This window comes from Siphateles boraxobius, unplaced genomic scaffold (genome assembly GCF_051911475.1).
Source record: "Siphateles boraxobius isolate OS27281-9 unplaced genomic scaffold, OSU_SipBor_1 158, whole genome shotgun sequence".
NCBI classification, from domain to species: Eukaryota; Metazoa; Chordata; class Actinopteri; order Cypriniformes; family Leuciscidae; genus Siphateles; species Siphateles boraxobius.
The window spans coordinates 270001-293790 of NW_027508764.1; the positions used below are offsets into that span (position 1 = coordinate 270001).

General features: G+C 42.6%; 1 protein-coding gene and 1 long non-coding RNA gene across 3 annotated transcripts in view; one reads left to right on the top strand and one right to left on the bottom strand.

The window, feature by feature from the left end:
- Positions 1-23790, bottom strand: part of LOC143738891 (uncharacterized) — a 254784-nt gene that overhangs the window by 210455 nt on the left and 20539 nt on the right. The gene's annotated exons all lie outside the window — the stretch shown is intronic.
- Positions 1-23790, top strand: part of nell2a (neural EGFL like 2a) — a 131945-nt gene that overhangs the window by 46189 nt on the left and 61966 nt on the right. For both annotated transcript variants that reach the window (XM_077230957.1, XM_077230958.1), the window contains exons 10-12: positions 2068-2159; positions 3522-3627; positions 4355-4483. In XM_077230957.1, coding sequence (XP_077087072.1) covers positions 2068-2159; positions 3522-3627; positions 4355-4483 — 327 coding nt within the window. The remainder of the gene's footprint in view (positions 1-2067; positions 2160-3521; positions 3628-4354; positions 4484-23790) is intronic.

Here is a 23790-nt window from a genome sequence, read left to right on the forward strand (position 1 = left end):
CAAAATAAATAATGAACAGATAAAATATAAAACAAAATGAAATTAGTTAATTGACAGTCTTATATATTAAGAATATATTAAACCAAAACTTTCATATTTTTTTAGAAAGGATGTGAATTAAAACAACCACAGCAGGCAACAAGTTGATAAATTCTGTTAAATTAAAATTTACCGAATTATCCATTTGTTTTCTGACAGGGAATCACCGCTCCACATTTTGATTGACAGCCGTCAAAACCCACTAGTGACCGTGTTTACTCCTTTCTTTTGTGACGAAGCGCTGTTAAATACAGGTGAAAAACTACGCTGCAAAAAGGCTTTCTTAATAAATAAAATGCTTTCTTAAAAAGGCAAAAGAACGCACGCACATTTTCTTAATATGATAATTAAAAACCAACAGACTGATGAAAATGCGGGACATTTTCTCAATATGCGACGCGCGGGACGGGTGCTCACACTAGTACTGAGTTACAAGCTAGCAGGACTAGTTAACTTTCCATCCTAATTAAAATAACCCTGAACTCTTTTTCAAAGCATCAGCTCAACGTTTCCCTCAAAATAAACATTAAAGATTCATTTGTGAGTATGGTTTCATCTGTGGTAATTTATCCGACACGCGCTCCCAGATTGTTTTCATCAGATATCTGTAAAGGTTTCGCTGTCGTTCTGATAGTGTTTGTGGCCGTTTGGTTCAAAGCGTCTCTCAGTTTTGTTTCTGGAGAATGTTTTTCTCTCCTGAACATTTTGGCTGCTATTTCCGGCTCGTGTCGATCTCCTACTGTGCCCAGAAACTGTGTGTACATTCGTTTCTTCCACAAAACACTGAACAAAAACACAAATCTGCAATTAAATAATACAGTGTTTATGCATGATCTACTACAGCTTTAATTATACACTTCACTTTTTTAATTACTGTTAAAGACGTGTTTAGTGCCTAATGATAATAGTTTTCTAAATAAGAGAAGATATTTCCATAAGCAAACTTACTTAGTAAAGTAACAGCTCACCTCTTCTCAAAAAGACACATGATTTCAGGGAATCATTGGTTATTGTTGTAACAAACAGCAGAAAAAATCATTTAATTTCTAAGAAAGGTTCTCGGTGGCACTTAGTCTGTAAGTTGTGTTGTATTTAAAGTCAGATGAGGAAATAATTGCTGTCCTGGGAGCAATTATCGCCTCAGACGTCCTGTAATCATCGTTGTTTGCGGGTTTGTTTAGCTCCAGGTTTCCACACTGAAGTATTTCTCTTGCCCTCAGGTTTCATTTAGTGTTTTCTGCTGAGTCACGTCATGCTTTTGTTTGACACTTTCCAAATATTCAAACTCTAACTATCATTTGAATAACAAAGTAAAGTAAGCTTAAAAGGACAGTTCAGCAAAAAAAAAAAAAAAATCCTCATCATTTACTCATGACAAAACCTGTAGGACTTTAGTTCTTTTATGGATCATAAACATAAAATACGATATTTTATTTCAGACTCAAAACTTACATAGACTCACATAAAGTAAATCTCATTTGCTTGATGGTTTATATCATCTCCAAATGTAAACGATACTATCACCTGTTTCTAAACTGCTCAATGTGAGGCATTAAGGTGTTAAAAACATTAACATTATGAATTTCTGTAAAAGCACTAAACAAATAAAACTTTTTTTTGTCTATATAGTGAAAGTCAATGGGGTCTAAATGCTCATTCACACCAAGGATAACTATATTATCGTCCACACCAGCGCACGATATCGTTCTATAAGCACTGCAGTTTTTGTCAATTCGATATTGTTCTTCTGTGCTGTTATCGTTATAGTTGTGCTGTGCTATTCTTCGATATTTAGAAAGATTTTTAGAACGATATCTTTATAGTTATAGTAATCGGTCCTGGGTGTGAACGAGCCTTAATGTTGTTTTGGACCCAATTCACTTTTATTCTATTAATGAAAACAGTGGAAAAAACGTAGAGACTATGTTGGTTGGTATCAGTATCGGGACGGGCCGCCTGCAGGTGTGTGTGTGCGTATGGAGGAGTGTATCAGCGTGTTTGTTTATGATTGTTTGCTGTTTTCTGCAGTGAAGTGCTTGTTTTCGGAGCAGACGCTGGTGGACGGACTGCGTCGTGCTGTTCATCATCCCTCTGGACTCTGCCAGCTGTTCGAATGCAGGGTACAAATCTTTACAACTACTCCTATGTATTGATATAACACAAAATAATAATAATAATATGTATGTATGTATGTATGCATATATATATTTTACGTACATATAAACAAACATGCATACAGACAAAATTATTTATATAATATAGATCTGATTTTATATATTGTTTTATATTTTATATATTTAAGTCATATATAAACATCAAATATAAATGGATACCCTTAATATTGTATAAAAATATAATATATATATATATATATATATATATATATATATATACACATAATATATATATATATATATATATATATATATTTAAAAAATATATATTTCAAAATAAATTGTTAGAAGATATTAAGCAGACAGTCTACTTCTCATGTGACTGGTAGTTGACATGTAGTTGAAAGTTTCTTATGGTTAATAGAATGTCTAAAGTGGACCATTGAAATATCCATCGGGAATTGATTGGATAGGGAAAAGTGGGTGTCATTTACCAAAATAGAGGACGTTGATGAATTAAAAAAAAAAATTTGTATAGCATGCACTGATAAATTACAATCACAATAAAACCTGGATTTTTTAATTAAAAAGTAACTAGGTTGATTAAAAAATATATATATATATATATTTTTTTTATTAAACAAATATATTTAATATTTTAGAAATCCAAAAGCGTATATATTTATACTATATTGCAACCTATTGCAATACTATATGGTGTGTGTGTGTGTATTTTGTGTGTATATATATATATATATATATATATATACACGTACTGTCAATCGAACACATCTATTTCAATGGATTTTTTCTACTTGCCCAGTCAGGCCAGGTCAGATTTTTGTTTGCTCTGCCAAAATTTATAGATTAATCTTTATTAAAGCTATAAAAGTTATTCAGCCAAGAGCTGCACGTTATTGTATCCTGATTAACATTAATGATGGAGAGTAGCAGGTTTATTCGGCTGCTGTCACTTTAAGACCTGCCGCGGATCTGACTGACCCTAAAGGGACTCGGTGATGAAACAAAAATATGAGATGAGAGGAAAAAACATATACTTTTGCGTTCTTTTTTACAAATGTTTTGCGTTCCCCGAGAAAGCGAACACAAAGTTTTTTTAAATTAAAAATGTTTTTTTCCTCCCATCTCATATTTTTGTTTCATCACCGTGTCCATTTAGATGCTCCGTAGACACGTATCAGATGTTCTCACAACTCTCTATGGTCATTTAAGACTTAGCTCATTTAAGACGTACAAGGACTCTTGCCAATAACGGGCATTTCAACATAATTTTGCGTAACAGAACTCAATACAGTACAGTACGCTGTCTGGAGTTTTTCTTCTTCACATTTTTATCTTATTGTTCAGGATCGTACGATGCATAGAGTCACGAACACTGAAGACTGTCCCCAGCTCTCCTGTGCTGAATCTGATCAGATCTCGCTCACAGACCGATGCTGCAAAGTCTGCAGAGGTACGTAACTATACCTGGCTTCATTCTGTACGGAAAAAACTCTTTTATAAGTTGCTGATTGTTACAGAAAATACAATGATCGGTGTAATTAGTTTGAGCTTTGGCTGACCTTTAGTTCAGTGTTTCTAACAGCTTAAATTCATCAATATACTGTACATCCAACTCCTCGGTAACACTTTACAATAAGGTTCACTAGTTAACATTAGTTCACTACATTAATTAGCGTGAACTAATAATGAACTGCACTTCTACAGCATTTATTAATCATTGTTAATGTTAATTTCAACATTTACTAATATATTATTAAAATCTTAATATTAACATTAGTTAACATATTAACATTAATGCACTCTGAACTAATATGAACAAACAATGAATGACTGTATTTTTATTAGGTTAACAAAGATTAACAAATACAGTGACAAATGTAGGTAACACTTTATTTTACAGAGTCCTTGTTACATATGTTACATGTACTTACTATAGTAATAAAAGTAAATTATGCATAATTACATGCAACTAACCCTCAACCAAACCCTAGTTCTACCCTAACTCTATAGTAAGTACATATTACTCTGAACTTAAATATATAATTACACTGTAACAATGACACCTTAAAATAAAGTGTAACCCAAATGTATTGCTCATTGTTAGTTCATGTTAGTTAATACATTAACTAATTAGCCTTATTGTAAAGTGTTACCAACTCCTCTATCTGGGGTTAAAGGTCACGACTTCTGCGCCGAGGACAACATCTGCGCAGAGAACTCGGCCTGCGTGAACTTGGACGCCGGCTCCAGTTGCAACTGCAAGAACGGCTTTCGGCCGCTACGGGAGGACAGCGCTTTCTGCGAAGGTGAGCGTCAATCAACCGGGGGGGGGGTGTTTCCCGTAATAATCATACGTTACATTTATATAGCGCTTTTCTCTGTACTCAAATCGCTCCTGGATCATGTGACGGAGGCATGTGCGTCGGAAGCAAAAAAATTGTGTGTGGGTCATCCTCCAGATTTTTTACTGCAGTAGAGTAGGGGTGTTCCCGAAGACAAATACCTTTTCTAAAATCTCTATGCAATAATGAGTGAAGTGAATGAGTGAGAGGAAAAATGAAACGAGCGCAAATCCGTCTATGAGTGCATCTCTCAGAGATCAAAGCGTGGCAAGAGTAATATCAACTCAAATAGGCTACTACATGTTCTACGATATGATATTGTATATTATTGTATGTATAAATGATTTAAGCCTTGTAAAATATGATAGGCTACTGGAATGAATGGAGTAAGCACAGCACGGTCACAAATCAAACCGTCTCAGCAACCAAACCAGCTCTAATAGCCAATAATCAACTATGATTCATGCACATTAATTAATTACTACTTGATATGTCTATTTAAACGTTTTGAACTTCGTATGATCTGTATTCTAACTGTTAGAAGCTCCGGTTCGCATAGGAACCTGAGACTGGCGTTGGCACAGCACATGCGCAGTGGCTTGTCTGGCCTGAAAGTGAGTGTTTGGTGGGACTCTGAATGAGCTGGAATGGATTTGAGCAGAAGCGTGGAAATCAGCGCTGTAGCTAAAAAGCGGAACGGAGTTACATTTATTACGGCTTTTCTCAAGTGGAATGGATTTGACTGACGGCGCTCTGAGAAGTGAACAGACATATGCGCTGGATTAGAGATGGTAGAAGTGTGTGGGTCCAATATCATTGGTTTTAAAAAGTGGGCGGGTCTTGTCCCACACATATACAATGGTTCCGACGCCCATGGACGGCAGCCATTTTGTGCCAGAACGCCCAACACACACCAGCTTATTGGTGAAGAGGACAGAGGGATAGAGCCAGTCAGTATTGTTGTAAACTTCTTCCTTCTTCAGTGTAGAAAAACTCAGAAGCGAAAACCAGGAGACTTATTTAAGCAGGATTCTTTATTTGCTGTAGTCTGCTCCGGACCCAAGTCAAGTGAAGTCTAACTAAGGCAGTATACATTGAGTTCATATATACATTTCAAGGGGGAGGGATTACATTGTGATGTAAATGAGCTGAGACAACGAGAACAGGAAAAGGCATAGACTTCTCGTACTGAGATGAGACAAATGGTCTCAGTAATAAAATAACAGGTGTTCAAACTTGCTCAGCATGACTCTTCACCCGAGAACAGGAAAAGCCTAGCCTTCTCGTACTGAGATGGGACAGTCAGGAATATCCCGCTGAGAACCCCTACCGTTTGCAGAGATTTCCTGGTCTCATCATTTCTAAACTTTCTCAATATAAAATACTATTGTATTGGAAATCTAGATTAAACATTTAAATAAATTTGTAATCCTACATTTCCCCCTTTGAGAGTTCTAAATAACTCTCACAAAATACAAATTTAGACACTTAAAAGTTAAATTCTTGTAACTTGTGATCATTACAGGCTCATGCTTCTGTGTTGCTGTTTCTGCAATTGCATGCTGACACAGAAACAAACATGCAAATTTAGGGTCCGTTAAGTTCTTAAGGGTAATAGTCTTTTCTGTTTGGGACTGTCATTTCTTTGTGAGGGGCGTGAGTCATTTGTTGAATGAAACACTTGATACTGTGGACGCATAGATAGTACGCTATTAGAAGAAATAACAGCAGAATTGCTATTTCCTTTATCCACAGCCAGGGTTTCCCAATCAAGTTTCCGAACCATGAAAAATTTACTTCAGTCATCTGGTGTAATTTTGCTGAAAGATCAAGAATGTCTTGTTGGATTTTGTTCAAGTTCTCTGTTGGATCCATTAAAACCCGGTGCAGCACTCAGGTGCGATGATGGTGCAGGCTCCTTCCATTGCTAGAATGTAATCTAAGGCCACTCTGTTCTGTAAGATCATTATCTTGTGCGAAGCGAGAGTGTCTGTGATGTTACTGGTACGACAATCTTGATCATGTTGATGGATGACTGAAGGTTTCGTATGTGAGTCTCTGCGTTGTGTATTTTTTTCTTTTTCTTTTCTTTATCCTTTTGTGATAGTTGGCTCGGAAGAGGGTCAAGTTGTTTCTTGAGGTTTTCTTGTGGCTTCATACGCAGATGACGAGGTCAGTGCGTATGGGTCTCGGGAAGTCATCAGTGGTATCTGCACAGAGTAAGAAAGAAAACAAAAGACACGAGAGCAGTATTTGTTCAAACACTAGGGTTGTAAACTTTTCCGAGTCTGCTAAGCACTAGAGCAGTATTTGTTCAAACACTAGGGTTGTAAAAAAATTTTCTGGGTCTGCTATCGTCGTTCCATCTTTCCCTATTTCGTAATTCCTTTGACACCTAAAGAACGCAGTGAGGTGAGGATGGATTAATGGATGGGAAGGCCTATGAGGGATTCTTCACCGAAGGGTTGGCCCCCGACGCCTGTTACAATCGGTTCTTCCCTCGGCTCCTCACTGGTTCGTGTCCTATCCTATCCCTGTAGGTGGGGGAACACTTTACAGTGTGTACAATTAGTCCAGGTTTTCCTTCCCTGACACAATACTGCAGCTGCTGTAATCAACATCACTTGATGTGGCCCATGCCACTTTGGTTCTAATGGAGGAAAACGTCTTTGTACAGATCAATTATTGATTCAGGAGGCATCATTTTCTTCTGTGCTGCACTACCTGAACACACATGTACAGTTGCATAGAAACAAGCCTGTTTAGCTGCCATATCAGCAAGAGCATTACCTTTAGCTTCCGTAGTATTAGTTGTGAGATGTGCTTTCACTTTGATCACTGCTAATTTCTTTGGAAGTTTCATTGAAAACATTAGATCTTTCACTAATTCAGCATGCTTAATGGGGGATCCAGCAGAAGTTAGAAACTGTCTGGTTTGCCAAATGACACCAAAATCATGAATTACCCCAAAAGCATATCTGGAATCTGTGTAGATATTAGCAACTGATCCTGAAGCTAGCGTGCATGCTCTTGTTAGGGTTACTAGTTCTGCAGCTTGAGCTGAAAAATGATCTGGAAGACGTCCTGAAGCTAACACTTCCGTGGTGGACGTTACTGCATAACCTGCTCGTCTGTTACCTTTTTCTTTTACTTCACTCATAGGTGTATATGTAAGCGTAACACAATCGTGAGTAATTTCTCCTTCATCCTCTAACAAAACTTCAGTCATAGCAGACATCATACATGAGGACGGATTTGTGACAGGTGCACGCTGTAAGACAATATTTGGCATTATTGTGGACACTGCATGAGGGCTTTTTTACGTTTACAGTCTGACCTAACACTATTAATGATGAAAGGCCTGTGCTGTAAAATAACATTTAAGGCTGTGAGTCTACTTTAACCCGTGTCCCCCAAAGGAAAAAAACTGAGATAGTCACTTTCCTTTTGTTCTATTAAACAAAAAAAGAAGTATTTTATCTCTGTTGCAAGTTAGTGGGGAAATAAAGCACTCACAGCCCAACTGGTTAACAACTAAAACAGCTGCCCAACGAGCTTAATGACGAGGGGAGGGGCTGCTTCAGAGCAGCCAGCAGACTGAGTAGGAGCTGAGTAACATTGTTAACTTGTTTAAAGTTCTTTTTGTTTTTCCTACACTCTTTTCCCCAATGTCCATGTTTACCACAATAATAACAACTACTGCCCTCTCTCTTAGGACATTTGCGTTTCTGTTGATTCTCTGTGTTGACCTTAAAGGATGCTGTTGCAATTTTTACTCTTTCCTTGACATCAGAGTCTCTTTCCCATGCAGCCAAACTGTCTAAGTTGTTTTGTATGGTTCTAGTGGACCATGTTAAGTCTAAGAAAGGCAATGCTTTTCTATGTTCTGACAACAGACCATCAAACCATGTGCGAACTAGGGGACCATTATCTTCTAGCACCTTCTCTGAAGTGTCAGCTATACCACTGTATGCTGCTGCTGACTGGCAAAATCTTTGAGTGTACTCACTAACAGTTTCACCCTTCTTCTGTAAAGAACTAGTGATCTTCGACCAGTCAATTTTAGGTCCAACAATGTTCTTCAACGCTTTCAGAACTCCCTCTCTCAATTCATCTTTTCTGGCATGTTGTAGTTCAGAAGTAACAGCAGACTCAAAACTGTTGAATTCAGATTCAGTTAGAATTTGTGACATCAGCTGTGTGACTTCTGCCAACGACATGTCGTAAAGACGCATTTGACTGATCAATGCCCTTCTAAATTCAGAAACATCAGTGCGTACTGAAGGTAAGCTTTGGGATAGTCTTTCTATGTCTCTAGGTCCGAGTACTTTGGCAACAGTTTGGTTTTGGACAACAGAAGAGTTGGTAGGAACACTTTCAGTTCCCTCAATTCCCTGAGATCTTCTTGCAACACAAACCTTTACTGAATCTACAGGCTTATCAGTTACTGATGGGATGTCTACATCTGTTTCAAAAAATGCTTGTAAGTCAGGATAAGTTTCATCTGACGGTTGGTCTTCTGAGTCACATTTGGTTGAGGCCTTGTTATGGCCCACCTTAGTGTGCATTTGTTTGTTCTGTTCTTTTAATTTAGCTATACACCTAGATTGTTCTTGTGCAATGGATAAGCTAAATTCCCTATGGCAACAGATTATGCCTTTCATGTTTTTCTTTCTGATACATGCACCTAACACCTTCTTGCATTCTTCAATAGACCAAATCTTATCTGGATGAATCTCATATTTCTGTGTTAGTTCTTGTCTAACTTTTTCAGTGACTATTAGATCCATCTGTTCTCCTAACAGTGTTTTAAATTCGCTATCTGACCACAAAGGATTAGCAAGACCACCTTTTTTAGTTGTGGAGATTAGTCTAGCACTTTTCTTAATCATTTTGTGGATTTCTTTGTTACCACACAAACAAAGACACTAAAACTTCTCTGATCAAAAGAGTCTACACTTATGTCACAGATCAAACTGTTGATAAACCTTCCTTGTTACCAACACATCACATTTAACTTCCCTGCCAGAAACAGAGGATGAAACACAAAATATTAGCACGTTACGCTAATCTTCCCTGAAAGAAACAGAAAGGATCTTTCACCTTCCTAACTTTTTAGAGGATAAAACAAAATTACTAGCATGTATTGCTAACTCTTCCCTGCCTGAAACAGAGGATCAAACTTTCCTCTCTAAAAGAAAAACTTTTAAAAGGGTAACCAAAATAAATAGCCTGTAAGACTACCTCTTCTCTGCTTGCACAGAGGCTAACAATATTTTAACTTGAATGCTAAAATCTTCCCTGTCTGCACAGAGGATACCAACAACTTCCCTGACTATTCAGAGGATCAAACTCTCTTCTCTAAAATAAATTTTTTAGAGGGTAACACCACAAGGTAACAAACAACAAAACAAATAATTAGCAAAATAATACTAATCTTCCCTGCCTGACACAGAGGATATCTTTTTAACATGTGATGTTAAAAACGTCCCTGCCTGAACAGAGGATATATTTTCATCTTTAAAAGACAACTTTTAAAGGATAACTTTAGGTAATCAAACACTACAGCTGTCTGATAACTCTTTCTCTGACGGCACAGAGGATAATTTTTACTGGTTTTTCAACGGTTCTTTGAATGGAGTGAAACTCACCAAATTATTGTTGTATGAAAAAAATTCCGTCTGGAAACTCAGTCAGAGATCTTTGTTGAGCTTGGTTCTGGAACTCAGTTAGCTTTGTTGAGATCTTTGTTGAGATTCAGTTCTGGAACACAGTCAGCTTTGTTGAGATCTTTGTTGAGATTCAGTTCGCGAACTCAGGCAGCTTTGTTGAGATCTTTCTGGATTCAAAAGATTCAGTCTGGAACTGGAAAGTCAGATCTTTGTTTAGATCTTTGAGCTTTGAAGTTTCAAAAGTTCATTCTTTGTTGAGTTTCAGTTTCTCCATCCGGGTCACAGGGCACCATCTGTTGTAAACTTCTTCCTTCTTCAGTGTAGAAAAACTCAGAAGCGAAAACCAGGAGACTTATTTAAGCAGGATTCTTTATTTGCTGTAGTCTGCTCCGGACCCAAGTCAAGTGAAGTCTAACTAAGGCAGTATACATTGAGTTCATATATACATTTCAAGGGGGAGGGATTACATTGTGATGTAAATGAGCTGAGACAACGAGAACAGGAAAAGGCATAGACTTCTCGTACTGAGATGAGACAAATGGTCTCAGTAATAAAATAACAGGTGTTCAAACTTGCTCAGCATGACTCTTCACCCGAGAACAGGAAAAGCCTAGCCTTCTCGTACTGAGATGGGACAGTCAGGAATATCCCGCTGAGAACCCCTACCGTTTGCAGAGATTTCCTGGTCTCATCATTTCTAAACTTTCTCAATATAAAATACTATTGTATTGGAAATCTAGATTAAACATTTAAATAAATTTGTAATCCTACAGTATATATGGGGAAGATTAGGAGGCCATGATGGACAGAGGCCAATGGGCAAATTTGTCCGGGACACCGGGGTTAAACCCCTACTCTTTTTCCAAAGGACATCCTGGGATTTTTAATGATCACAGAGAGACAGCACCTCATCTAAAGGACGGATCATTACGAACAACGATGTAACTCACGGTTTCACTATCACAGTACGATGCATCGTTAAAGAAATCAACTAACTAGTCACGACTGTTTCCCAAAACCGTATTGTCGCAAAGTGGTCGTTCAACCACGTTGGTTAATGATGTCACGCAAGTGTTGGTGTAATAACTACTTTTAATTAATCTGAATGAGATTGAATTAACGCTAGATGTTTTGCTATAAGTTACAGACATGGTATCTGAGGACTATTTTTTAATTTTTCTCAGTTATTTTCATTTATTTCCAGATTCAATCATAGGCTCGTTCTTACGCACTAGAGCTCGTTCACACATGCGCACTCTTTAAAAACGGTGCTTTAAATTTCTTGACAAACTAAAAGATTGTACTGAATGTCAGCTTGCTCATTTGTCTCAAGATCAGGATTTATTGAGTCCACATTCATGCAAACTAGAAACTTCTTCTAACCACAGGTCGAGATCTGTCGCTCAAACACACAACTCTGCGATGCTGTTTGCGAATGTTCGTTGGAGCGATGGTTTCGGGAAACACCGACTCGTTGAACTGCTGATAACGACAGAACTTGCGAACATAGTTGGCTAACGATGAAACTCACCCCTGGTCAGCTGATCCGACAGATAATCCGTTCCTTTCCAGGCTGTGTTGCTGCAGAACACGTGTGACATTTACATGCGCTTACGCTGCGGGAAATGAATCATAATTACAGAAAGATGAGGAACAGGAATTTAAACAGCGTTAGAGCCGCCGGCTGATTTTAATATTCCTGGATATACATTATTATTCCAGGACATATGTATAATGGCTTTTCTTGTGATAATTGGATTTTTCTCTTGTTAAAATGCTACAGAATCAAGTGTTGACATTAAATAGGTCATTATTAAAATGGAAATTATTTCAATGCTTTGAATACGACGCTAATGTGACCCAACATGTAATATGTGATTATTTCGTATACATATATAGATGTTTACAGTATAAATAAATATACATATATATATATATATATATATACACACACACACACACACACATATATTGTGTGTGTGTGTATTTTTTAGTTGATTTTACTACTTTAGGGATTGCTAAATTGTTGGTGTTTAATAGAACAAAAATTTGTCAATAAACAGTACAATTAATAAATATACTATATAAATATATAATAAGTGTTATAATATTAATATGCTATAAACATATTATAAATTACTGATAACATAAATATAATAAATGCCATTTAAATTAATCAAATAAAGAACCGTCATGTTTACGCGAGTCGGCTGTTAGCGCTCATGACACAAGACGCTGAAAAACAGTAAAGTTTCATGTATACATTCATGAACAAAACACTGTGTGAATATATAATCAAAGCGATGTATTGAGATCTATTTGATGCTTTTCTCATCTAGAAAGCACAAAATAATCTGTCAGACTGATATGCGACTAGTTTGACTAATTAATCATCATATCTTGTTATTCTAAAATGTATTCAGTGACATTTCTGAACTGATTGACAGCTCTAAAAATAAAGAATTCTCCCTTATCTGTGTTCTTTTTCACGCTCATGACTAATTAACCAAGCGGCATTATTGATGCACGACTAGAATCCGTCAGATTCCTCTCTTGCTTTGGCATCTTAATTGGCTGCTATTGCGTTTGGGTGTGTGAGTAAGTCATCAATGTCTTTCCCCTCCACCTTCCTCATCCTCCTTTTCCCCTCTCAAAGCCGAGCTTCGGATGGCCTACTTTTGTTGAATGTCTAATGACTCCGGCTGTGTTTCTGGGGACGTCACCTCCCTGCACATCAGTCGGATCTCTAATGAAACCTGTTCATCTCGCCGGCTAAAAATAAACCTGTGCGGATGACCCAGCCGATGCTCACGTGCTCGGTCGGTCAGGTAATTATCAAAGACCAGGAGGATGTGAATAATTAAAGATGCTATCAGACACGCTGGCTTAAAGCGAGTTCGACTGGCGGTTCTGCCTAAACGTTCCTGCGGGAATCCGTTTTTATGTGAAGGACTGGTGAAAAATAAAAAGGATGTGATGTTTACGCTCCCGAGAGTCTCTCTTCCGTTCAGTGACACATGAAACTAATGCTTATACAATGTTTATGGTTACACCGAAAGAGCCGCTGAGGAGTGTTTACCGAACAACACCGTAACTCGCGGCTTCACTATCACAGTACGATACATCGCTGGAGAAATACACTAGCGAGTCACGACTGTTTCCCGAAACCATATTGTCATAAAGTGGTCGTACAACCACGTTGGTTAATGATGTCACGCAGATGGAGGAGTAATAAGTAATTTTATTAAACGGAGCAATTCCAATGAATCTGTTTGAGATTGTCACGGTTTTGTTTTTGGGTTTGTTCACGTCATCTTTCCTTTTCTGTCATGTGATCCCTTGTAAGTCATGTGATCCTGCCATGTGTTCCCTTGTCTCACTGTAATCTCTGTAGGTAAGCGTAATGCCCTGGTCTTGTTTTATGTTTCATGCTTCATGCCACGCCATGTTTTTGTTTTGTTAATGTTATCAATAAACTGTACTTGGGTTCTACAAGCCTGCCTTCAGTGGATATCCCTTACAGAGATAGAATTATCACTAGATGTTTTGCTATTTATTACGGACATTGCATCTGAGGACTATTTCTAATTATTCTCATTTATTTTGCTTTATTTCCAGATTCAATCATAGACTCGTTCTTACACACTAGAGCTCGTTCACACATGCGCACTCTTCAAAAACTACACTTTAAATCTCTTTACTAACTAATAGACGTAAATGACATTTGTATGCTTTCTAAATAAAAGATATAGATTGTACTGAATGTCAGCTTGCTTATTTGTCTCAAGATCAGGATTTATTGAATCCACATATCATGAAAACTAGAAACTTCGAGATCTGTCACTCAAACACACAACTCTGCGATGCTGTTTGTGAATGTTCGTTGGAACGATGGTTTCGTGAAACACCGACTCGTTGAACTGCTGATAACGACAGAACTTGCGAACATAGTTGGCTAACGATGCTTTTGGGAAACAAACCCCTGGACGCTGTCCGATCTAGTTCGACGCTCCGACGGGAAGGGGAACAGCGGGAGAAGAAATCAAAGCACGGATGTGTTTTGAAATAGAAAGGAAAAATAAAAAAGGCCATGTGTAACCCAGAAATGTTGGCTGGTGAGACGGATACACCAGCAGTGTCCCACTTCCACACTCATTTGTCACCTCTTTCTTTTTAACCTTGCTGGTCAGGATGAAACACCTGGCGCTGAGGTTTCCATCATTAACTGGAGGAGAATATCTGCCTTTAGTGTCACAAATCCAAAGCATTTGCAAATTCTGGTTGTTTAATACAATAATGCCATTGTTTTCACAGTTGGGCGGTACGACTGAAATCATACGGTGACTGGAGATATTAGAATCTCGGTTTTTGCTAGAAATTTAATTACAAACGATCAATTTATGGTTATGCATATTTTTTGTATAACCCTCATGTGAATGAAATACTTAAGAAATTAAAGTTGCTTTATCTTATTTGATTATTTTCTTATATAAATTTAGATCTTGGAGATATATATATATATATATAAATTCACATTAATTTCATATTAATAAATGTGTATTTATTGATGGATTTTAATTTATTTCACATGTATTTAAAAATATATATATAAATTATAAATTAATTTCAATACATATAAAATACTTTAATAAACATATATTTAATATTGTTTTAAACTGTTTATAATTCATTTAAATTCACATTATAACAGTTTAAACAAAAGTAATGTCAAATACATAATATTAATAAATAAACAAGCAAATAACCAAATATGTATATATATATATATATATATATATATATATATATATGACGTGAAAATATATGAAGTTAAAATAGTAGCTTTAATCGGCCGATACCGATTATTGGCCAATACATTGGTGCATCTCAAATATATATACTTTTATGTAAATTCTTTGTATTTTTTAACATTTATTTAAAAGTGGCTAGTAAATAAACAATTGTATATACTGTATACAGAGAGAGAGAGACATGAGTGAGACACATTTGAAGTTACTGTACTAGAACAATGTTTTGTTGTATAAACGTACAACACACGTCAAAAATCAGGCCGTATGTAATATCATCATATCCAACGGCTCGTTTCACCTGATATTTAGAGTCAGCAGGATAATTAGGGAACCTCCGGTTCAAAACCATGATGTTGCTGTGAAATTTCATCTACTGTTACTGAAAATCCCCAAACGCCACCGAGGCGAAACTATCCGGTCGTCGTCTCGCGATCTCCAGCATCAGGAGATTCAGAAACACGTTTCCTTTTTTCAGTATACAGACGGAGTCTCTCTCAAGAAGCGCTACATAGTTCTTTAAAGGCGTCATGAGCATTGGAAAGATAAAAATAGCACACGTCTGTGCTGATGAGATCAGTCCCGTTTCAATATTTCATGCGTGATGTTGTAGGGCGTGAGCTCGAGGGAATACTGAACTCTTTCCTACAGCTTCTCTTTCACACACACACACACACACGCCCAGCTCCTGTAGAAAAGCCTGTTCTCAGCGCGATTCACGCTGCTCTGGCGCATAATAAAGGTTTCAGTCATGAGAGAGAGAGAGAGAGAGAGACAGACTGAAGGGCGAAGAGTGTCCTCATTATTCCAGACCGAGACGGAGCCGTTTAATGCTTTTCACTGGGAGTTACAGTAGATCAGAAGTCTCACCAAGGCTGCATTTATTTGATCAAAAATACAGGAAAATTATGAAATATTATTATGATTTAAAACAGCTGTTTTCTATGTGAATATATAGTTAAGTGTAATTTATTCCTGTGATCGAAGCTGAATTTTCAGCATCATTTCTCCAGTCTTCAGTCTCATGATTGAAATGCAGTTCTGCTCTTAAGCTGTAGTAGATTTGCAGTGTTTCACATGATAAATCCATTCAAACCTGCAGAATAGCTGGATGTCCTTGACGCTGTGAAGGCTCGAGTTCGCCTTGTTAATTTGCAGTTATTCAAGCCATTTAAATGAGATATCAAAAGCAGCGTGTACATTAACTGACAGGCTGATTGCGGCATGAACTCGTGCACGATGTCATTTCCTGCAGGTCTGAGTTGGAAATGACTGTAGGTGATCGGGGGTAATTGGCGCTGACTTTAAAAGTGTAGTTGAATCCCAAATGTAATTAGATGAGATGAGAGTGACGCTGGTTTACGGAAGATTGTAGGGCTGAACATCCGGAAACAGTCAGAGAATAGAGAGCATATTTAAAGTGTGTTTTCCATCTTCATCTTTGTTTAGTGTGTAATGTTGCTATTTGAGCTTGAAAACATGTTTCTGAACTCCTGAAACGCCTCCATTGTAATCTTGAGTTTCTTCCGAAAACAAACACATCAAAATATTCCTCGTAAAAATAATTAATATGCAGAATAAATGGGCGGGGCCTGGTTGAGTTAATTAGTAGTGTGTTAAACTGGCGTTTATGGTACGGGGCGATTTCTCAATCGGTTTAATGCGGTTTGACATTTCCCAAACACGCTCAAAGCGCTCGACCAATCACAACACACTGCTCCAGCCGACCAATCAGAGCACAGTGTGCTTTTTTAGAAGGAGGGGCTTCATAGAGACAGGAAGTAAACAGAGCGTTACTGACAGACTGGGAAGAAAGGAGCCGCAACAATGGAGAATATGAGGAAAATAAAACATGTTCTAGTAGAGACTAAAAACAAGTCTTTGAAAAAGGAATAATATGGGCTCTTTAATTCAGTGAGTTCTTTCAGTTTGTTGTACTGGTGTCGATCACTCGGTTTCCAGTGGAAAAAAAGTTATATTTGATGAAAAAACACTATATGCCTCACTGATGAAGCACTAGCAGAATTAATTTCTGTGTAAATATGACAGTTTATGTAGGAATTTATATTCTGCAACTATTTTACAGCATCGAATTATTACATGAATGGATCATACGTCTATCCCTTGCAGCCTCGTTTTCAATAATAATGAAAAATGAATGAATGAATGAATGAAGAAATGCATGAATAAAAAAATCAATTCAATAAAACGTCTCGGTTACGTATGTAACCCTCGTTCCCTGAGTAGGGAACGGAGACGTTACGTCGGATGACGACGAATGGGGTTTCGCTTAGAACACCTATCGACTTCGAGTATTACAAAACGAGCCAATGGCAAGGAAATGCCATGGGTCTGCGGAATTTGCATGGCGTAACTCCGCCCCACCTCGTGGGTATAAAAGGAGGACGCCGGCAACAGGCAGATATGTTTCTTCGCTGAGGAGCCAAGACTGAGCTCAGGCGATCCCCGCGGTACAGCGGAAAGTGGCAGGCAGACGTAACGTCTCCGTTCCCTACTCAGGGAACGAGGGTTACACACGTAACCGAGACGTTCCCTTTCGTTGTCACTCCGAGTTACGTCGGATGACGACGAATGGGGTTACCAGTCTAATCACGCCACCTTCTCAGCTGTCTTCCAGTGCCCTGCGTAAATCTGAGATCCCTGTCGTGAGACTGGCACGGACGAAGGACTCCTATTTAGCACAGGAATACCAAGGTACACTGGGGAGCATATCCCAAGTTCAGGGGAAATATGCAATTACTGCCAACCCAGAGGGGGGGACTTAGAGAATACACATGTGACCCGAAGGAGACATGGAGAACACTGGGGTGTCCAGCCGCAGGTGGAATATTTCAACCCCAGGGGTGGCAAGGTGGCTTGCCAAGGGAAAGACACATGCTCGGGAGGCTTACAGTGGAATACACATGTGGGGGTCGCTCAGGGGAGGGACCATGCACACGGGAGGCACCTAGCCGACACACAGGCAATAGACACTGGCGCCAATGTCAGGAGTGCTGGAGGAACTCTGGGCTTTTCGGGGAAGCTCACCTGAGGAGAATATCGCATGTATCCAGTCCGTGGAGTGGAATGGCGAGCAAGCGAAGACACCTGAGCGGGTCCAGTACTAGCTGGTTGAAGCGAGTACATGAGAGGACACTGGCTCCACTCGGAGATTGTAGAATCTGCCGAATGTGTTAGGTGTCGCCCAGCCTGTAGCTCTGCAGTTGTCTGTTAGCGAGGCGCCATGCGCTAGAGCCCAAGAGGATGCCACACTCCGGGTGGAGTGGGCAGTCACACCAAGGGGGCACGGTCGACCTTGCTGCTGGTATGCCAAGGCAATGGCGTCCACTATCCAGTGAGACAACCTTTGCTTGGAGAGAGCCTTTCCCTTCAGCTTCCCACCATAACAGACAAAGAGCTGGTCTGAGGTCCTGAAACACTGCGTCCTGTCTACATAGGCGCGGAGGGCGCGTACTGGACAGAGCAGTGCCAAGGCTGGGTCTGCCTCCTCCGGGGGCAGCGCTTGCAGGTTCACCACCTGGTCCCGGAAGGGAGTGGTAGGAAACTTGGGCACATATCCAGGCCGGGGTCTCAGGATCACGTGAGAGTAAGCCGGCCCAAATTCCAGGCACGCTTCGTCAACGGAGAATGCATGCAAGTCCCCCACCCTCTTGATGGAGGCCAATGCAACCAGGAGCGCTGTCTTCATAGACAGGAACTTAAGCTCCACTGATTGCAAAGGCTCAAAGGGAGCACTCCGCAGGGCAGTTAGAACCACTGAGAGGTCCCAAGAGGGAACGAGAGGAGGGCGAGGAGGATTCAGTCTCCTCGCTCCTCTCAGGAACCTGATGATCAGGTCGTACCTTCCAACATGGTGTGCGGCAATAGCGGCAACATAGACTTTCAGGGTGGAGGGAGACAGCCTTCGCTCCAGCCTATCTTGAAGGAAGGAAAGCACGACACTAATCGAACATCTCCGGGGGTCTTCTCGGTGAGAAGAGCACCAGTTGACGAAGAGGTTCCACTTCAACGGGTAGACGTGTCTCGTGGACGACGCTCTAGCGGAAGTGATGGTAGCCGCCACCGTAGGTGGAAGGGTACTCAAACCTGCTTCGTCCCGTCCAGGAGCCACATGTGGAGGTTCCAAAGATCGGGACGAGGGTGCCATAGGGTGCCCCGTCCCTGAGAAAGGAGGTCCTTCGTCAGGGGAATCGGCCAAGGAGGTACTGTCGCGAGGAGTACTAGTTCGGAGAACCAGGTCCGGGCGGGCCAGTACGGCGCGACCAGAATGACCTGCTCCTCGTCCTCCCTGACCTAGCGCAAGGTCTGCGCAAGAAGGCTCACTGGGGGAAACGCATACTTGCGGCCCTGCGGCCAGCTGTGCGCCAGAGCATCCGTGCCGAGCGTGCCCTCGGTCAGGGAATAAGACTGGGCGCAATGGGTCGAGTCGTGGGAGGCAAACAGATCTATCTGTGCGTCCCCGAACTGGTCCCAAATCAGCTGGACCGACTGGGGATGGAGTCGCCATTCTCCAGGGAGTGGCTGAAGCCATGAGAGCTCGTAGGCTGCACAGTTCAGGGCTCCGGTGGAAATAAATGGCATGAACAGCCTCAGATGCTTCTGACTCCATATGGGGAGGTGGCGAGCGAGTTGCGACAAACGGCGGGAGCGTAGACCACCTTGATGGTTGATGTACGCTACAGTGGCGGTATTGTCTGAGCGGACTAGTACGTGTTGGTTCTTGAGCACGGCCCGGAAGCGGCGCAAAGCAAGACGTACGGCCAGCAACTCGAGGCAATTGACATGCCAGAGGCGACGGGGTCCTGTCCAGGAGCCCGCGGCAGCACGTCCATTGCACATGGCACCCCAGCCCGTGGAGGAGGCATCTGTCGTTACAACAACATGCCGCGAAGCTCGTTCCAGGGGCACTCCGGCCCGTAGAAAACTGAGGTTCGACCACGGGGTGAAGGTCTGACGGCAGGTCGGAGTAACTGTTACTCGGAGGGTGCCGTGTTGCCATGCCCACCTCGGGACTCGGTCGCGAAGCCAAACCTGAAGCGGTCTCATATGAAGCAATCCGAGCGGCGTTGCCGCGGCTGCAGAAGCCATATGCCCAGGAGCCTCTGAAAAAGTTTCAGTGGAACCGCACTCTTGCCCTCGAACTGTCTCAGGCAAGTCAGCAGTGACTGCGCGCGCGCTAGCTCGTAAGCTGCGCGGACATGGCGACCGAGTCGATATCCATACCGAGAAAAGAGATCCTCTGCACGGGGCAAAGTTTGCTCTTCTCCCAGTTGACCCGAAGGCCCAGACGAGCTAGGTGCCGAAGCACTAGGTCCCTGTGTTCGCAACCTGAACTCGAGAGTGAGCTATGATCAGCCAGTCGTCGATATAACTCAGGATGCGAACCCCGTGTTCCCGAAGGGGAACAAGGGCAGCCTCGACGACCTTCGTGAAGATGCGAGGAGACAGGGCTAGCCCGAAAGGGAAAACCGCGTACTGGATGCCTGCCCCTGAAAGAAAACCGAAGGAACGGTCTGTGTCAAGGAGAATAGAGACATGAAGTAGGCGTCCTTCAGGTCGATCGCTGCAAACCAATCCTAGGCCGTATGCATTCGAAAACGCGTTTGAGCATCTTGAACGGCATCCTGTGAAGGGAGCGGTTCAGCACGCGCAAGTCCAGGATTGGCCGTAACCCACCGGTTTTATTGGGGACAATGAAGTAGGGGCTGAGAAGCCGGCTGACCTCATCTCGGCTGGAGGGACAGTCTCGATTGCGCCCTTCGCCAGCAGGGTGGCAATCTCTGCTCTCCTGATGGAGGCATAGCCACCGACAAAAGTGGAGCGGACTCCCCAAGTGGGGAGGAGACCGTGCGAACTGAATCGCATAGCCGAGCCTGATGGTCCGCGCGACCCAGCGGGACAGACGGGGAAGCTCTAACCAGGCTCCCAGGAACTGAACCAGCGGGATCATGCGACCACAGGCGTCCCCCCGGAGTGGCAGCGAAGCGGAGTAACTGGCCCAGACGTGGACGGCATAGCGGCCCGATGTGGGGGCACAGTTAGCAACCGCGCCCTGGCAGAGGGGCCAGGGGAGGACCAGGCTGGTCGTCCCGCGGGGGCCTGCTCTGCCAGGGGTCTGGCGACAGAGGGGGACAGGGGCGAAGCGGTCCGTGGACGGCACGCCATGTCAACCACCTCTGGGACAGAGGGGGACGAGGAGAGCACGGCTTGTGGGCGGCGCTCTGTGACGTCCGAGAACTCTGTGCTCAGAGACGGGAGAATCAGCTCTTTGGAGAATAAGGATTCTTCCCCGGCCCTCCCCGGGGAAAGGAGTGGTCCTGCTACCAACTCCTGGAAAGAACTGAGTCCCATCTCTGAGGAGCCCAACTCAAGAGCGCCGCTTAACTCGACGTGTAGCGGGGTGCGGGGCTGGAGAGGACTGTGGCGTCCGACCGCGGCCTCCAGAGCCGACCCGGGTGAACGGGCGGGGTGGGAGCCGCGGGGGGGCGCCCTCGGCAGTGGGCAGACCGAGGGATCTGAGCGGACGGCGGGGCCGTTCGGGACAGAATCAACCTCAGTCTGCTCCATCGCCGAGGTGCCCGTCTCACGAGCGCCGCTTAACCCGGCGTGTAGCGGGGGGCGGGGCTGGAGAGGGCTGTGGCGTCCGCCCGCGGCCCCCAGAGCCGGCCCGTGAACGGGCGGGGTGGGAGCCGCGGGAGGGCGCCTTCGGCGGTGGGCAGACGAGGGATCTGAGCGGACGGCGGGGCCGTCGGGACAGAATCAACCTCACTCTGCTCATGGGCGGCTGAGAGCTGTTGGGCAAGCCCTCAACCGCACCGCCGAAGAGGCCGACCTGGGGGTCCGCGCGACATCCAGCACATCAGACAGGTTCAGCCACAGACTGGTGAGCATCACCTGACCCAGGGAGCGTACGGCCACTTTCGTCGCTCAGAGAGCAAGGTCAGTGGCGGCGCGCAGCTCAGTGAAGAGCCCTGGGTCAGTCCCGCCCTCGTGCAGGTCCATGAGCATCTGGGTCAGGTGGACCAGCAGAATGACCATGGCATGCAGTGAGGCGGCTGCCAGTCCCGTGGCGCTATAGGATCTCGCCACAAGCGTAGACGAAAAACTACAGGCCACGGGCGGGTGCTTAGGATTGCGCCGAGAAGAAGCACTCTGAGGACACATAGCATCGCAACAGAGCGTTCAGCCGGGGGAACCCCAGTGTACCCAAGGGCAGCGGCCCCATCGAGGGGAGGAAAGGCGGATGAGATCAGCGAGCGGTCCTAAGAAGACAAGGGGGTCTTCTAGGACTTCGAGATCTCATCATGCACGTCCGGGAAGAGAGGTATTGGGGATTGCCACGGACGAGGGTCGGCGGCCTTACCCAAAACCAATCGTCCCAGGAAAGCATGGCCGTCATCTCCGGATCAGACTCAGGCACAGCCGTATGCACACCGGAAGGTGGCAGCTGTGACGAGCCCTCACTTCCAGAAGACTCAAGCCCACCTAGTGATGCTGCAACAGACATGGCATCTTCCTCTGTAGCTTCAACTGAAACACGCGGGCCACCAGAGGGTAGACTCGCGGGAATCAGCAGTTCACTAGCGGGCACCGTCATTGAAGAGGTGGGCTGGGGTCACGGACACATAGTCGGCGCCTTGTTCCAGACCGTAACCCTCAGGTCACCCTGGCCACCCGCCGAAGATCGGGGGGTGGATGAGGGGACTCTCACTCTTGCGAGTTCACCGAGTCTCGACCTATATATGACGCGATGATCACGTTCCCTTGCGAGAACATGAGTCACCCACGAGCGCTGTTCAAGCATGATCAAACACACTAGACAGCGCTCGTGCCCATCAGAGTCCGATACCAGTCCGCTGCAACCAGAAATGCACGGGCGAGCCGTCTTTAAAAAGACGTGCCGCGTGCGAGCTCTTTTATGAGAGGAGAGAAAAAAACTCCGCGATGTTGAAGCGCACAGGGAGACACACACACACTGGCAGATTACTGCACAGATCAGCAGGCACTGTGAGCTCGCTGCAGATCGCCGTCACACCAACACCGGAGAGAGAAGCTCGTCTCGTAGAGCGAAGTCAGAGATGACTGTGGAGTGAAGAAATGCTCTTGGCTCCGAAGCGAAAACATATCTGCCTGTTGCCGGCGTCCTCCTTTTATACCCACGAGGTGGGGCGGAGTTACGCCATGCAAATTCCGCAGACCCATGGCATTTCCTTGCCATTGGCTCGTTTTGTAATACTCGAAGTCGATAGGTGTTCTAAGCGAAACCCCATTCGTCGTCATCCGACGTAACTCGGAGTGACAACGAAAGGGAACTGGCAGTTTCAATAGAAATGAAAATTGAATGAAGTGAATAAATTGTTTTAATAGTTTTTCTTTTCATACTGTCCCTTTTAAAATAAGTAAAAACACAAAAATTAAAATTGAATGAACAAAATATGAATAAGTAAATGAGTAAGTAAATAAATAAGGAAGAAAAAGATAAAGAAGGCCAAAAATGGAAAATTAATTAAGTTTTATAAATAAATAAATAAATAAATAGAAAAAAAATGCAAAAATGGATGAAATATATGAATGAATGAATAAATAAATTGCAAAAATGGAAAATGAAATGAATGAATAAATAAATAAATAATTGCATGCTTTTCTTTTCATACTGTCCCTTTAAAAAAAAGTAAAAATGCAAAAATGGAAAGTTCATGAATGCATGAATAAATTTGGTTTTGCAGCTACCACATTCGTGCCAAGAAACCAGCGAAAAATACACAAAAAA